The sequence below is a fragment of the Akebia trifoliata genome, chromosome 2 (assembly GCF_017979445.1).
Source record: "Akebia trifoliata isolate Shusen 1 chromosome 2, ASM1797944v1, whole genome shotgun sequence".
Classification (NCBI taxonomy): Eukaryota; Viridiplantae; Streptophyta; class Magnoliopsida; order Ranunculales; family Lardizabalaceae; genus Akebia; species Akebia trifoliata.
This window is the reverse complement of record NC_141376.1, coordinates 13,104,453-13,121,969: the sequence shown is the minus strand read 5'-3', so window position 1 is coordinate 13,121,969 and position 17,517 is coordinate 13,104,453. Positions and strand designations below refer to the sequence as shown.

Here is a 17,517-nt window from a genome sequence, read left to right as displayed (position 1 = left end):
ACAGACGATATCTTCGAAACTGGCGCCAATATCATTTATATTTCAGCTTCAAAGCTAAGAAATCTCTGCAGATCTTCAGTGCGATCGGCCATGGCGATGCAGAGAAGTCTCTTGAAGAGAAGCTTTGAAGCAAAAGAGAAGTTTCGGCATCTTTTGCTCTGTAATTTTTCTTCGATTTCTGCTCCAAACCTTCCTCCTTTCGATTATGATCCGAAGCCGTATAAAGGGCCCTTAGCAGACGAAGTTCTGCAGAAACGGAAGAAGTTTCTCGGTCCATCTCTGTTTCATTACTATCAGAAGCCTGTAAGTTTTCTCTCACTTAATGGATTGTAGATATCTAGGAAGTATCAGAAATTAGGGTTTTTAGATGAGTTTTTAGGTTCGGTGTTTGATGGATCTATGTTTTAATGTGGTGAAAATGGAGTTTTTGAGGGGATTGTTTGGTTTAAGTAATGCTGGAATTTGAATATTTGATCATTTGGTTTGAAATTATTTTAGGTGAGATTGCTCTATTGTTCTATAAATTTCTCAGTTTTGAATCTTAAAAATAAAATTATGGTATACAGGGGATTCTGCTAATAGAAGACTAGATTTTCTTTCGAATCTTCCCTTTTGATCTTTAAGTGTGTGCTTTTGTCTCCAAATATTGGAAAAAATGCACCTTTTGTAGTATTTTAGACAATTAACTATAATACTGTTGAAGGATTGCTTAACTAGTATCTGAAAGGTAGAATTTTTTTTTTTTGACCTCTGATGTTATATTGACGTGAAGATATGAATTTCGTTTTCATGCTTTGATGAGGTGCATGTGAAGTTTTCAATGTGACATTTTCTTGCATTTACGCCATAATTTGTTTTTCGGACATTTAGCATAAAATAAAAAGTATCAGAATAGGAGGATGTTCAAACGGATCATTTATGATAAGGGTAAGAGAAGAGTTCAGCATGGGAAAAGATGAAATCACACCTTAGATGTAAGTTCTTGCCAACAAAATTTTGCTAGAGATCTCTACCAACATTGTCAAAATTTGCAACAATAGGTAATAGTGTTGCTCAATATACGGAAGAATTTTATCTCCTCATGACGTAGGCTGACCTTCATGAACCGGAATTTCAACAGGTTAGCCATTGCATCAATGGTCTATGTCTACAAATTCAAGATGAAATTGTTATGCATGATATTTGGAGGATGGATGATGCATATTGTCGCACGTACAAGGTGGAAAAAAAAATTTAGATATGAATTTTAGCCGTAGGACATTGGTCTAATAGGTCCTTCTACATTTTCTAGAACTTTTTGTTGGGTTTTGGTGATATAAAATCACCATCTTTTGTTTCCTAATGTTCATGGGTATTTTCTAGGGGTGCAACTTGGTTCGGTTTGAGGTCAAATTGGAATCGGACCAACATAGGTCAGTCCACTAAATAAGAACCAGAACCAAACCAAATTCCATTGGAACCAAATCAACCCAAACCAAACTAAAGCCGGTTTGGTTCGGTTCTATGGATTGTCAATATTCTATAAATTGTAAGTAATATTTTTTAATGAAAAAACAAACATATAATAAGATAAAATTTCATACAATAATCACTAATCTATCCATAAAAAGTCATTATTTTATCCACAAAAAAAATACTAATCTATGTCCTAACTCCTAAAATAATTCACAAGAATAATTATTTACATATATATTTATTTATTGCAAGGGTTTCGGTTCTCGGTTTGGTTCAGTTTTATACAAGCTTGATCCAAGAACCAAACCAAATTGATCGGTTCTCCATTATTGTAACCCAGAACTGAACCAAGTTGCACCCCTAGTATTTTCCAAGGGTATTTTGGGTAATTTCATTTCATTAGCTTATGGAAAATAAAAGGGGGTCCCTTGATGGTAGTTATGGTCTATAAAAGGGGGTTTTTCTAAAAGGGAGTAGAGAGTGTGAGAAAGTATTAAGTCTCTACATATGAGTATTTCTTCTCTTGTAAAACCTAGAAGCTCAAGGTTCTTAAGGGTGATCTTCACGTGGTTGTAATGATTTGTGACAATGGGAGTGAGATCGATTTCCTATTTGGGTTCTTACTAGAGTTGGGTGTAGAGATTTGGTAGGTTTCACTAGAGAATTGGAGGTAAGTATGAACCTCCATTCTTGTAATTTTTTCATCGAGTAGTGGAGTTCTACTTGCCGACTTGCCCGTGGATGTAGCCACATTGTGGGTGAACCACGTATATCTTTTTTTTTTTTTGATAAATAGTATTGTATTCATGCAACAAAGCCAAGTCGGTCAAGTTGATCAACTTGGTGAGACCTTACAAAAAAGAGCTACTCACGCATAGAGCAACAAATCCCACCCCATCTGTACAAAAAGTCCTCAAAGTACATGCCCCTAAACTCCTTATAAACTTTGGACTAGCAATAGATGAGACCCAAGATAGACATAATCGTATCCGAATAGTCTTTTTGTTTCCCCTCAAAAATACGCCTATTACTTTCAAGCCATATCCCCCAACAAATTGCGAAGGGTGTAATGCTCCACAACGTCCTCTTTGACCCACTAAACGAGTAATCGATTGACGACCAACCAATAAAAACGTCCTTGACTGATTTCGGCAAGCATGTTGAGACCTCATACAACCTAAAAAAGTGAGCCCAAATGGCTTGAGAGAACTTGCAGTGGATTGGAAGGTGGTCCGATGATTCTCTATCTTCCACATACAACATACAACAACTCGCCCCGCACCATCCACGCCGCATTAGAAAATCCGTCGTTGAGATCCTTCCTAAAACCATCGTCCAAGTGAAAAAGGCGACTTTGCTTGGCACTTTTGGGCCCCCAAATAGGAACGTGGGGGAAATGTGAATCCCCATTGTTGCACAAGGATTGGTAGAATGAACGTACCAAGAATCTTCCATCCTTACTGGCCGTCCAAACTCTCTCATCTTCGCGACCTGTACGTCGAGCGATACTCGAGGCACCAATGACTAATCTACTAACTTCTTGAAGTTCTACCTCATTAATGCCTCTCTGAAGCCCAAGATCCCAAGCCCAGTCTCCGCCTATATCACGACGGAATGATGCGACAGCCTGCCCTTTCTTCGAAGAAATGGAGTACAAGGTTGGAAATACCTCCATTAGGAGCTGGTTGCCGCACCATGTGTCTTCCCAAAATCTTACTCGGTTGCCTTGACCCACTATAAATTTGATTCTCGTTTTGAATAGCGAAATGGTCTTCATGATGCCTTTCCACATCCCGCACCCAAATGGTTGTCTGGTTGGTCCGCTTTCCCACCCTGTTCGACTTGATCCGTACTTGTTTTCTATAACCTGTCTCCATAAGCTATTTGCATGTGTCCCAAACTTCCACAACCACTTTCCCTTTAAGGCCAAGTTCATTTCCCCGAGTCTCCTAATACCGAGACCGCCATGTTTCTTAGTTGAGCAGACCTGTTTCCAGCTCACGAGGTGATGCTTCCTACTCCCATCTCTGTCATGCCAAAGGAAGTTACGGAATAACTTATCAAGCCTTAGTTCTACACTCCGAGGCATTGAGAGAAGAGAGAAGAAATAAATTGGTATACTGGAGAGCACGCTTTTTATCAGAGTCAGTTTACCTCCCTTGGATAAGTAGTTGGCTTGCCACATTGCTAGTTTCCTTTCGATTCTTTCCACTATCGGGTCCCAGATTGCTATCTTCCTATAGGGGGCCCCCAGAGGCATCCCCAAGTAAGACGAGGGGAGGCTACCCAACTGCCAACCCAGAGAAGCTGCTAGAAGAAGCGTGCATCTAGCCGATTCAACCGGAAATAGCTTACTTTTTCTCGTGTTTACTGGAATACCTGACACCGCTTCAAAGCAAACTAGCATACCGCTTAACCTCCTTGTCTGATCTATGGAATCGTCAAGGAACACTAAAGTGTCATCTGTGAATTGAATGTGCGAAACAGTAACGGTGCCTGCATTTGCTGAAAACCCTTAGAAATGACCATTCCCTACCCCTCTTTCCATCATCTTCCCAAACGCTTCTGCTACTATGATGAATAGGAAAGGGGATAGGGGGTCCCCTTGTCTGAGACCTCTTGTACTTCTAAAAAATCCATGAGGTGACCCATTTACCAAAATCGAATAAGAAGGGGAAGTAACGCACGCCATAATCCATGTGATCCATTTCCTTCTGAACCCCATATTCCCTAGCATATATTCCAAAAATTTCCAATTGACGTGGTCGTAGGCTTTCTCGAAATCCACCTTGCACACCACACCCGTTTTGCCAGATTTCATTCTAGAATCAATGCATTCATTTGCTATTAGAACTCCATCCAAGATCTGTCTCCCTTTCACAAATGCGCTCTGATTGCACCCTATTATCCCTTGAATGACACCTTTTAGTCTTTTGCGAGGATGCTCGTGATGATTTTGTAACTAGTGTTCACCAAACTAATGGGCCTCAGGTCCTTGATGTCTTCGGTCCCCGCCACCTTTGAAACTAGAGCGATGAAGGTACAGTTGGAATCTCGATCCAATACTCCCTCTCTAAAGAATTCTTCTACTAGAGCGATGACGTCGCATTTGATTATATCCCAACAAGAAACGTAAAATTCCATAGGGAAATCATCGGGCCCAGGAGCTTTATCATTCTTCATACTTGATATAACATCCCAAATCTCGTATTCTTCAATAGGTTTTTCTAACCATTCGCTTTGTAACTCAGAAATTCTGTCAAACTGTAGTAGGTCAGGTTTCGGTCTGTCGCTAGCTCTGTCGGTATATAGTTCTGAGTAGAATTCTACGATCTTTTTTGCCACAGCTTCTTTTCCTTCCACCCACTCCCCGTTCACATACAGCCTCGTGATGTGATTGTTCCTACCTCGGGCATTGGCCATGCAATGGAAGAATTTTGTATTCCCATCCCCTTCTTTAAGCCATCTAATCCTGGATTTCTGCTTCCAGCTGATCTCCTCTAGAAGTGCCATCTGTTGGTATTTCTCACGCAGATTTGGTCTCAGTGTTCTGTCATTCGTCGAAATCGGGTTCATCTCTTCCCTGCGGTCCAGCTCTTCGATTCTCAGAAGGGTATCCTTTCTCTGCGCATCCACCCTTTCGAAAGATTTTTTGTTCCAGTCCTTTAAGGTCATTTTTAGGGCTTTCAACTTCTTTCTAAATATCTCCCCTGGTGTTCCTGTAAATGAAAAACTCTTCCACCATTCATTTACCAACTCCTTGAAATTATGGTGCTTCAACAACATCACTTCAAAACGGAACGGAATGAGACCCCTATTGAGCGGCCCTGCTTCTAGCTGAATAGGGCAATGGTCAGATACCGGGTTTGTAATAGCCGTCTGAGATAGCTGGCATAATATCGAAGACCAATCATCAGAAACCAAAAATCTGTCTAATCTGTTGAGAGTGGGAACTACATGTTGGTTGGACCAAGTGAAGCTTCTGCCCTGTAGTGGGATGTCCATTAAGTTATTCCGATTCACGAATTCCCCAAACCTCCTCATCCTTGCTGTTATCCTCGATCCACTTTGTTTCTCAAAGGCGAGTCTAATAACGTTGAAGTCTCCTCCCAAACACCACGGGCGATTCCAATAGTTACCCACGTCATCCAACTCTTCCCAGAATTGCTTTCGCTCCCATTCTTTCATAGGGCCATACACTCCCGAGAACACCCAACTGTCATCCTTCCCTATACACCGGCACAGTATAGATACAAAAAAGGCTCCCACTAACGAATCCTCTACCTCAATTAGTCTCTTGTCCCACATCACCCATACTCCCATGCTGTCCCATTTGCTGTAAGGTACTTCCAAGCCAAGTTCCGCCCCCGCCAGACGTCATGCATCATCACCTTGTCTACTTTGTCCAATTTGGTTTCTTGTAGTGTTACGATGTGTGATTTGTGAGCTTGTATTATTGCCTTAACCGAAGCCCTTTTGATCTTACTATTGAGTCCACACACATTTCAAGATAGGAATCTAATCTTCATTTACAACCTTCAGTTTTCTCCCGCTCCTTAAGCCTAAGGACTTACCAGCCTTAATCATAGCCCCTGATTTCTGCAATTCCTGGGCTTCTTTAACCAATCTGACTTTCAGTTTCTTTACTTTGTTCTCATCTGCTAACACAAGTCCTTTCCCTTTATTCATACACCCTTTCTGTCTCTTCCCTTCTTCGTCTACTTCTGTCCTCAGAATTAATTCTACCTCATCCCGGATAATAGCTTGTTACTCATCTATCGGCTCTTCCTCACTAATCACTGCATCGTAGCACTCGCCAATCCTGTTCTGCTTCTTGACTGCCAATTCTAACAGAATATCGGCACCTTCTGTCTGTCTACCTTTGTTCAACCCAGCAGCCCAACTAATTTCACTCAAGTTATGAATAATCCACCCAGCCAGGACCTCCACTACCTGATCTTTCGTTTTATATCTTTCCCAACACCTCGAGCTCTCCTCTATGTCTGTCATGGCTAAGGGGGTGACATCTGATTCAGGTTCCATTAGGGTGTCGTCTTCTCTGTCAGAACCATCGAGTTCTCCTCCAGCTACCAGCTCCCCACTACCAAACCTATCTCTCCGAAAGTTCGGACCTTCAACGGCCTGTAGTAACTGTAAGAATCCTCCCTGTCCCAAGGCAGACCATTCTCCCCACCTCCGATCATCTGCCACCTCTTGTTGCTGCACCTCAAACCCATCTATCTGAGTTCCACCTCTGAGCAACCGTTTGCACACTGGCGAGCTCTCCTGACCCAACTCCAAAGACTCCTCGACAATTGGTATTGTCTCTACAATATCTTCTTGGCAGTCACCCCTGTCCATACCACCAGCCCCGACGGCTTTTGGTTTCACATGTCCTGAATGAGGTCACCTTCCAGAAATTCAAAGTCAAAGAACTTGTTCCTATCGGTTCACTGGCGCTTCCATTCTCTAAGGGCCTTGCTGTTGTGACTACAAAGCTACCTACTGTAACCATTTCCCCGCCTAGGCCATCATTTTTTAGCAAAACAGGTTTGTTTGGACTACATACCTTTGGGTCAGTTGAATGCCCAAGAAAGGGTATTTGATTTATCACGTTAGTGGGCTGTAGACAGCCTATAGTGGTTGCTGGATCTAGGCCTGCTGGGTTGGGCAGCTGATTTATCTCGCAAACAGGCTGGGGAGTGTCCACTGTCATTAATGGGCCGCCTGTACCAGAGTGCTGCCCCATCTCGTAAATAGGCTGAACATGGGCTTCATAAGTCACTGGGCCGTCATGCCCGTATAGTTGGTCCACCCCACCATTAGTAACGATAGTTGCTGGGCCGTCAGGCCCAGATACTTGGTCCGATACAGCGTCAGCGACTTGAGTAACATGGTCCGTCACACCTGTTACACGTTCATGTTCTAGCTCTAATTCGTGGCAGCCCAACTGAGTAGGCTCCAACGTTGTTCCAACTAGAGTTCTGGCCCTTACATTCCCTGCCACGTCGACACATACATTCTTAGCAAAAGAGGCCTTGCTTATCCCACACTCAAAAGCAGGCTCCTTCCCATTCCTGTGATTTGACCCAGCTGCTGTTAAACCCTCTCTGCTGCCCATCTCTGCAGTGGTAAAGTCTGAGATCGCATTAAACTCGTCTGACACGATTTGGGCTGCTAAGCCCACACCATCTTTGTTACAACCAGACTTCATCTTCTCCAATCTGTTCTCCCTTATATAGCTTGATGCCCACTGTTAATGGTGTGTACCTTGCTGGAATTTTCACCCATCTAGGGATGTCTATGGCCCTCCATCTAACTTTGATGCTGGCCGTTGTGAGGTCTTCCATGGACCTAGTGCTCCCCTTGATTTCCAAAAGTCCGCCTAGCGCATCACCAATGAGCCTAAAAGATTTAGTTTCCCACTTGTGGAATGGAAGTCCGATGATATCTATCCATGTTCTATCTTTCGCCCAACTCTTCATGATGCTATTACAGTTAGCGTACTACGCTCTCAAGTCGACCACAGCATCCTGTACCTTAATTTGTTTTAGATTTTTAAAAGTGACGAAGTCACTTCTCCTATGACATACAAACACTCTCATGTTAGACCCACACGGTTTTAGAACAAGTTTTCTGGAAATTGGAACTAGAGAGTTGACCACTCTCTCCACTTCTTCCCAACAGATCAATTCGTCTCTTGTTATGCATAAGATTGCCCACCTCCATACACCAAAGTTATCTTTTGTGTCAAGTTCATTAGTTTTTAATGGTGGTTTCTGAAAATCAATCGTTCTTTTCCCACGCAAAGGTCTGTCGTCAAGCTCTCTCTTCCAAGGGCCTATCTCAGCTGCTCCACTTCTACTTAAGGCCTCTCCAAGGTTTCCCCATCCTATTCCTTTAGCTCCTTCTGAGATCAAAAGTGATGGAAACCAACCTTACCCTGAATACTCCGAGATTTTGAGAAACCGACCGTATTCATTCTCATATCCTCGTGCCATCTTACAGTGACCCATAATCGTCGATTTCTTCCAAAATAAGTTGCCCGTTTTCCAGCTCTTGGCATCGTCCAAAGTCTGTACCAACCACAGTCTTTGTTTCTCAAAGAGCACAAGCTCCGAGCTTCCCTTGTCTCTTCTCTCTACAACCCTAGTTGCTTGATTATTTTTCACCCAGCATTTCTGAACGTCGAAAACCTTCTGATCAACTTGAACAACGATGGACCTCCCCCCCAGGGGGTGATTTGTGCATCTCATTCGAAAACCATCGGAGAGGATATCTCAATGTCCAAATTTGAATCCATATCCAAAAACTTCGAATAGTATTTGATTATTTGAATATGTCTTTACTCTTCTCTTTGTTCTCGATCAATAGGCATTTCAACCACATATACATATATCTTGTGTTGTGATAATGTTCTTTTCTCTACTTTCTTTATCATTACTTGCATTTACTTTGCAACACATTTTTGGGGTTTGGTTGTTGGAATTAATTCATTTATTGTTAGAAGGGATTAATTTCAATAATCGGGTTTTTGTGTGTGGCTTGGGATCTAGCCACAACACTTTCAATTCAGCTGAAGGTGAATCTAGTTAAATGAGAGGTGCTTAAGTAGCCTAAGTTAAGACCATGGACCTTCAAAATCCTGGGCAAGGGAGAGGGGATGTCAGCAAGTTGGGTTCCAAACATGAATGTAGTGATCAAACCAAGCTGAAACAAATGTGAACTGAACTTGGTCTAAAAGGAAGATACTCATACAAAATAGGACAATGACAAAAATTATGATAGAGAACATCAACGTGACTGATGGGTTATTGATGAAGATATGTGTCTGCGCTCCAATATCTTTTGAACCAAATGCATATTCATTGGTCGATTATGCACTGTTATCATTGATAATGGAAGTAGTGAGAATATAGTGTCACGTGACATGGCAAACCAACTGAATTTAAAAGAAAGAAAAATATCTATGGCCTTACAAAATTCAGTGGTTTAAAAAGGCAAGTGAGATTTCTGTCACTAGCTGATGCTTAATCTCATTTTTCTATTGGCTAGAGTTATGTGAATAAATTTTGATGTCATGTATACCCTATGCATGCATGTTACATGTTACTTGGCAATATGATTGTGACACTACACAGAATGGGAAGGCAATTTCTTATTCTTTTGTTAGAAATGGTTGAAGTATTGCTACTACCATCCAAAAAAGATTTTCCACCCAAATCTCATAAAGATAAGGGTAAAAGTCTTCTCAACATGCGGGAACTTATGGTTGGCAAAAAGGAAACATGGCTGATTTTTGCTTTGGTAGCTAAAGAAAGTATGGATCCAATGCCAATTCCCAAGCCCATTTGTTCACTTTTAAAAGAGTATGAGGATCTAACACCCGAAGAGTTACCTCAAGGCATTCATCCCATCAGGTTCTAGTTTACCAATTCTGCCACACTATCGAATGAGTCCTAAAGAGCATGAAGATTTACATCGCCTAGAACTTATTATTTTAGCCTGGGTCTGAAGTTTGCTATTTAACTATGAATTTTAAATTTAGAACAACAGTGTGTAATTTGATTTATTATAATTTACAATGAAGTAGAATAAAGTAGTTTTAGCATTTATTAAATGATAATTTTACTATTTGATTATCACGCACCCCCCTCTAGGCTATGAAACTAGGACACTTATTTTTCTTAATATTTAGTGTCATACTCACTTATTAGACACATTGCCAATCTTTTGCAAACAGTCTTAATTTGTTCCGTACTTATTCATTCATTGCTGTTAAAATGTATCATTTTATCTAAATACTTCTTTTCTACATTTTTACTTAACTCGAACCAAAGTATTTGAATGAAAAATTATGTCTCTCAGTAACCATAAGGATGAATCAGCATATTGGATTTATGCAGTTCAGTGTTTCGCGGCTCATATCGTGTTCAATGGCAGCGAATTCTTTCTTGATTATCTCACATTTCTTTCTATGATTCCATGTGGTGTGTCCAAGTAAATGTGTGTTTCACTGATGCTAAACTTTGATTTTGGATCTTCTAAATTTCTTTGATATCAGATTGCTATATTTTTATTGAATTTTCTCTTAATTTGTTCTCAAGTGTCAGGTTTTTTGCAAGAGGAATTGGCTTTTAATGTTTGTAGATCGTTTGTTTTCTTGTAATGCTGCTTTTAATACTTGTCTTACCTGATTTCCTTTTGCAGTTTACTTTCAAAGCTTATGAGTTCTGTTATTTTTTCATTGTCTACTATCTTTTTGTGGTGACTTGGATCTTTACTTGTTAATCTTTACTAATAAACAAACATTGAAAGAAGTTATATGAAATTTGTATCACTTCCTTTTCTTTGAAGAATATTATCCAGATCAGCTGTAGTTTCTCAACACTTTTATTTGACCGTCAATCACATGCAGCTCAATATTGTTGAGGGGAAGATGCAATATTTATTTGATGAGAATGGAAAGCGTTATCTCGACGCATTTGCTGGAATTGTTACCGTGTCTTGTGGGCATTGCCATCCAGAAATTGTAAATGCTGTAGTGGAGCAAAGCAAGCTTCTCCAGCATGCTACAACTATATATTTGCACCATGCCATAGCTGATTTTGCAGAGGCACTAGCATCGAAAATGCCTGGAAACCTAAAGGTACCATTATGGAGTTCTTTGTATACTTTGAGGTATTGCATTTGAAAATTTCAGCACTCGGTCTTCTTAAAATTAGATTATTTTGATAAAGAATAAGCTGGGTTTCCAAAATTTTGGCCAACAAGTATTTGTCCATAAACCACCATGTAGGATTGTATTCAATTGGTATAATATGTTACGGGATCAAATGATTGTTAATATTCAAGGATATGCTAAACAATTTGGAATAACCATTGACAATTTAATCTTGGAAAAATTCAGGTCGTATATTTTGTTAATTCTGGAACTGAAGCAAATGAGCTAGCAATGTTGATGGCTCGACTATACAGTGGAAATCTTGGTATGATTGCATTGAGGAATGCCTATCATGGTGGAAGTTCTGGAACAATTGGATTGACAGCTTTAAATACTTGGAAGTACTCAATACCTCAGGTTTGTACATCTACATTCAACATTTTTTGTTGGTGCACACACCTTTTAATAAATGTTGCCATTTTTTTTCAGTAGTTTGGTGCAATATCACGTGCTTGTTAAGTTTTTGAGGTACACTTTGAAACTGTAATTCTTTTTATTGCTTCTCTTGTGATTGGAGATAATTCGGCTTATTGCAATTAGGTTATTAGTTCATGCAAGTTCATGTTATTTATTGACATTATTCCCCATGAGATGCTTCTCTACCTTAGGCATTATAGCTATTTTCTTTTAGTTGTTCAATATGTGTTGGCAGTGTCTATTACCTCCAACATATGTAGTTTTGATAGATGCTTGTTACTTGTTTACTGCTCTCTTTTTCACTTTTTTTCTCTTTTTTATTTTTTCCAAGTAGACATTTCAGGGTATTACTGTTCTTCTCTTTTGTGAGTTTACATTTGAATCAAAATTTATGCCTTTTGACTTTGACGTAAGATTGCATTTTTTTCTCGCTGTCTTGCTTGGTACCTTTTTACCACTTCCATTCACTTTTTCTTCTCTTTTTATTTTTTTCCAAGTAGACATTTCAGGATATTATTGTTCTTCTCCTTTGCGAGTTTAAATTTAAATCAAAGCTTATGCTTTTTGACTATTTGATGTAAAATAGCATTTTTTATTGCTGTCCTGTTGTGCCTGGATGTAACACTGATACATCCATTATTCCGTATTACACGCTTCGTTGAGCAGCGAAGTGAGTGTGCTTTTGTTGCCTGGCTACCATGTGCAGGTGAGCCAACAATGTTGGTCCTTCTGGTATTTATTTTGTTGTTGACCAGTGGATTTGGTGGACTTTATTTTAACAAAATCGAATGATAAATGATTTCTGAAAGAGAGCCAGTGTTTTCTGTCATCCATACGCTATTACTTTTCAATATTTCTTTCCTTGTTTGTTTTTGTAGAGTCTACATTTTGGGCTACTCAAAGGTAGGCCAGGTGCCTTGTACTTTTGTTGACATTGACACACTTGTCAACATTTAGTGGATGTGACCCAGCTCAAGACGAAGAACATGCTTTATAACTATTGTAGATGGTGCAATAAATTGACATGTAACAATTAATTTGTTACTTCACGTGTTCACCGTAGGTTTCAACCCTGGAACTATGGTCCGATGGTTGTAAAAGATTATAAAGTTATGGAGTAACTAACCTTGAGACCAAATCCTGTGTGGGCTCATGAGGAAAACTTTATAGTGGAAAACTGACACTTTAATCACATAATACGGTAGTAATGGGAAGCCGGCAATGTCCTGCCAACTTTTGTGTAAGGTAATAACAAACACCGTCTAAACCAAATGGATTTACTCAGTATACCAGAGCCCAAACAAACACCAAGTAAGATTCATGAGTGATCATGTGGCATCCATGTTCTACTGTAATGAACAAACATCAGTTACACAAATAGATGGAAACTCAAAAATTACCCTCAAGATCCCCCCCCTACAAATAAAATTTAAATTGTCATGACTAATTAAGAAAAAATTAGAAGTAAAATATCCAATATGGCCAGCAGAGTAGTTGAAAACCTATAGAAAGATGCCTTGCAAGTTCCATATTTTCCTTTAAATTCTTCAGAATGGGAGGCTCAAGAATGGTGGAATTCGAGATTTTTTGTTTGGCTTCAAAATTAAATTGATCCACTTGTGAGGAATTACTGTCATTCTGCTTTGTTATACTGGTTGAAGTTTTCCTATGCAATCATACTTGTATCTATTTTGTTATACAAATTGTTAGATTTTGTTCTTTTTAGTTTCATATGCCATTATCCCATCTAAATTCAGAGTTGTCATTAGGATCATTCTATTTGAAAATATACAAAAGATAATTTGAAAAGACACCTGTTATGCTTTATTATCTCACTAAATTTTCTATGGAACTTCTTCCACAGGGCGAAATTCATCATGTTATAAATCCAGATCCATATCATGGGGTCTTTGACTCTGATGCCAGCCGTTACGCCAGAGATGTGCAAGATCATATTGACTATGGTACTTCGGGAAAAGTTGCCGGCTTTATTGCAGAAACCATTCAGGTTGTAGTTGATATGAGTTTAATAACGAGATCTGGTTTTAGTTTTTGTTCTCATTCAGATGGTTTTTGTCCTATGGTTCTATGCTCAAAGAAATTTCACATTTTGATAAACTTTAGGGAGTAGGAGGAGCAGTTGAATTGACCCCTGGATACCTTAAACTGGTGTACGATATTGTACGTAAGGCAGGTGGTGTCTGCATAGCTGATGAAGTGCAAACTGGATTCGGTCGTACAGGAAGCCATTACTGGGGTTTTGAAACACAAGGTGTCCTTCCTGACATAGTAACAATGGCCAAGGTCTCTTCTTTTATCCCACATAGTTTTATATCTTGACCTCGAAAGGCTTTTGTCTGTAACAGCTGTTGTTTCAGATATTACAACAGTGGATGTTTTTTACATTTTTCTGATTTTTTTATGAATGACACTGAACAGGGTATTGGCAATGGTTTACCATTAGGAGCCGTGGTGACAACACCAGAAATAGCAAATGTAATGGCTCAGAAAATTCAGTTTAACACTTTTGGAGGTAACCCTGTATGCTCTGCTGGTGGACTTGCTGTGCTTAGGGTTCTTGACATGGAGAAGCGTCAAGCACATTGTGCTGATATTGGTTCCCACTTAATTGAGTGTTTGAGGACTTTGCAGCAAAGACATGAAAGTAACCATCTTTAAAACTTGACATGTCCTGATAAATGTCTTTATTTTTTGAACTTCTTGATAAATTAGCATTCATTGCCCATTTTATACCAATTGCTTACTTTTTGAACTACAAGTAATTGCAGAATGCTTTGAACCAACAAGTTTAGGTTTGGGCTCAGGAAAACTTGATTATTCTAAATAATATTTGAAAACAGACAGAACTAAGCTACCCCTACTGTTTGAATCATTAAAAAACTATGAAAAGAATTAAGTTCTGTAACAATTAAACGTGATAAAGACAGATTGCAGGATTTGAGTTTTCTTCTTTTGTCTACCATAGATCCACTCTGCTCTTCAACATGAAACTTATGCAACTAGGACCTGTCTTGAGTCTTGAACCTGATCATCAAGTTGATGCTGACATTTATTTTTAAGCTTTAATGAGTATTAGTATGCCTTATAGCAAGGTTTATAATTGATATATATCCCACACCCCCTCAAGTTGGAGCACAGATATCAATCCTGTCTGGTCTGGCCAAAATATCTTGAATCCTTCAGGGCCCAAGTGCTTTAGTAAAAAATGTCTGCATGCTGTGGAGATGTGCAAACATATGGTGTGGAAATGAGTCCAAAAGCAACCTACTTGCGAATAAAATGAATGTCCACCGCTATATGATTAGTACACTTATGGTGAGTTGAAGTGGAAGCAATATGAATAGCTGTCGGATTATCGCAGTGAAGAGGTATAGGAGATGTAACGGGAATGCCAAGATCACTAAGAAATGTCTGCAGCCATGAAAACTCACAAGAACAATGTGCATGGCTCGATACTCAACAGTTGCACTTGAATGAGATACAAATGCTTGGTTTTTACTCTTCCAAGTAACAAGATTAGCACCAAGGATTAAGTTTGATAGCCTGATGTAGAACAACAATCATTTGAGGATCCAGCTCAATCTGTATTGGACAATCTGGAAACATGAAGATGTCCATTGGGAGAATACAGAATGCCCCGGCCAAGATTAGACTTAAGGTACTACAAGATGTGATGGAGAGTGTCCAAGTGAGGTACATGCAGGGGAGGAGCCAAGATTTTACCCATGTGGGGGCAATTAAGAAGGGGAAATTTTTGTGGGGGCATCTAAGGGTGGAAAATTTTTTGTGAGGGCAATAGTGACGGATTTTTTGATCCGTCGCTGTTATCTGTTGCAGTAGCTCATAAACTTTATTGACTTTGAAAATTCTTGTAGGGGCAAGTTTCCTCACTGTAAATCCGCCCCTCCTGGTGATTTGCCTTTTACTTCTATCACACAAACACCAATATTGATTAGCATGCCCAGCTTTGCTAAGGATATTCTAGCCTTGAAGTGTATCACTTTGTCTACTTTCCTTCACAATTACTGAGGCTTGATAATTTCTGAACTCATTTTGGAAAAACCAAGAGATTACACTATTAATATGTGGTATATCAAGAGATTGTACCATTGAAATATCCTTCACAGCCCTTTATGTCAAGGTGGACTTAAATCTTGAACATAACATGAACAACCAAATATTTTCAAAACAGAGGATTCAGAACTTGTGCACACATGATTAATGAGAAAACATGCAGGACAGCTGTGAACCAGTAGCACTTGGGTACATTCATGCCACAAAGCAATGACTGAGAATTACTATATGAACCCATAATTTAGTTGCGTCTGGTTTGGAGATTGATCTATTGACCATTACTCGTCCAAGAATTGTGTATGTTGTGAGTGTTGTCAATCGATTTATGTACTCACCATATGTTACCTAGGGGTAAATTTCCCCCACAAGAATTTTCAAAGTCAATAAGGTTAATGAGCTATTGCGACAAATAACAACGGTGGATAAAAAAATCCGTCGCTATTGTCCCCACAAAAAATTTTCCACCCTTAGTTGCTCCCTCAAAAAAAAATTTCCTTCTTAGTTGCCCCCATGTGGGCAAAATCCTAGATCCACCCCTTGGTCACCAGGTACATGGGGCGCTAATTAGTCTTGGGCTTTTGGCTCTCTAGAGGAAAACATATCTGCATTTAGATATGTTCTTTCATCACGAGGGCCAACCCATGCTAACAAATGTCTGAATGGGTCGTGGTATATAGGTGGCATCATGCAACTTTAATAAGCTTGCGATTGGTACTGATCCCTAAAAATGTTGTGCCACTGTAATCTCCCACTAACATATTTGATTTTAGAACCACTAAGGTTTTTATTAAAGCTCCTTGTTTCTCTTATTTTACTTCCAACTTTCAAGTTCTTTCTATCAACTGAACTGGTTGACCACTTGTAAAATTTGATGGTAAAATAGGCCCCTCAAAGTATTTCTTGCCTATAGGGTGTTGACCCCACTTTGCAATGGTCTTTCCTAGGATAATGCATCAAACGTACCATAGAACAGTATCTATCTTATTATTATATTTCATTTAAGTTTATCACGGTATCTATTTGATATTGTTTTCAGTCATTGGTGATGTGAGAGGTAGGGGCCTAATGGTGGGAATAGAGCTTGTGACCGATAGGAAAGAAAAGACTCCTGCAAAGGCAGAAACAGCAGTTCTGTTTGAGAAACTTAGAGGTGAGTACTTGAGTGTTTTCGCAATTGAAACACGTTCTCGTTCTCTGCCATTTTTTTTTTTTTCCCTTACTGACATTTATATTTGCTTGAATTCAAAATTGAAGAGCTGGGGGTACTAGTTGGGAAGGGGGGCCTTCATGGAAATGTTTTCAGAATAAAGCCACCAATGTGTTTCACCCAAGACGATGCGGGTACTCTCTCTCTCTCTCTCTCTCTCATATGCCTGCTAAGTTATCTTACTCTACTTGTTTTCTATGCGCAGATTTTCTTGTGGAGGCATTAGACTATGCCATATCAAAATTATGAGGACTACATGAGCCACATATGAGTCTGGACTGAACTCCTGGAGTCCACAAATGCAAAACATGATTCTTAAAAATAAGTTTGCTTAGGTTCAATGTGAAGAGTCTCTGGGGAAGAGATGGTTTGTCCAGAAGTAAGACTAGTGGCAGAGCCATCAACTTGGCTGGCTCGGGCAAGGTAACTAAACCTGTTTAGTTAATGATCAAACCCATTCTGTTTGTTCAATCTCTAAATGCAGTTGACCTGGTCTGGGCCATAATGGATTGGGCTTGGTCTAGACGTTTTTAGGCCTGATTAGAATTGGTCCACTTAAGGCTGGGCTTGGTCAGATTATTTCCATTTTGAAATTTGAAAGAAAATTACAAGCTGAAAA

General features: G+C 39.5%; 1 protein-coding gene across 1 annotated transcript; it reads left to right on the top strand.

Moving 5' to 3' along the window:
• On the top strand, positions 1-17,517 carry AGT2 (alanine:glyoxylate aminotransferase 2). The gene is made up of 9 exons (XM_086431123.1): positions 1-303; positions 10,874-11,104; positions 11,366-11,536; positions 13,461-13,604; positions 13,721-13,900; positions 14,036-14,261; positions 16,728-16,841; positions 16,946-17,032; positions 17,104-17,517. Exons 1-9 carry the CDS (start codon positions 91-93, stop codon positions 17,145-17,147), a joined length of 1,410 nt encoding a protein of 469 aa, XP_086287249.1. The 5' UTR covers positions 1-90; the 3' UTR covers positions 17,148-17,517.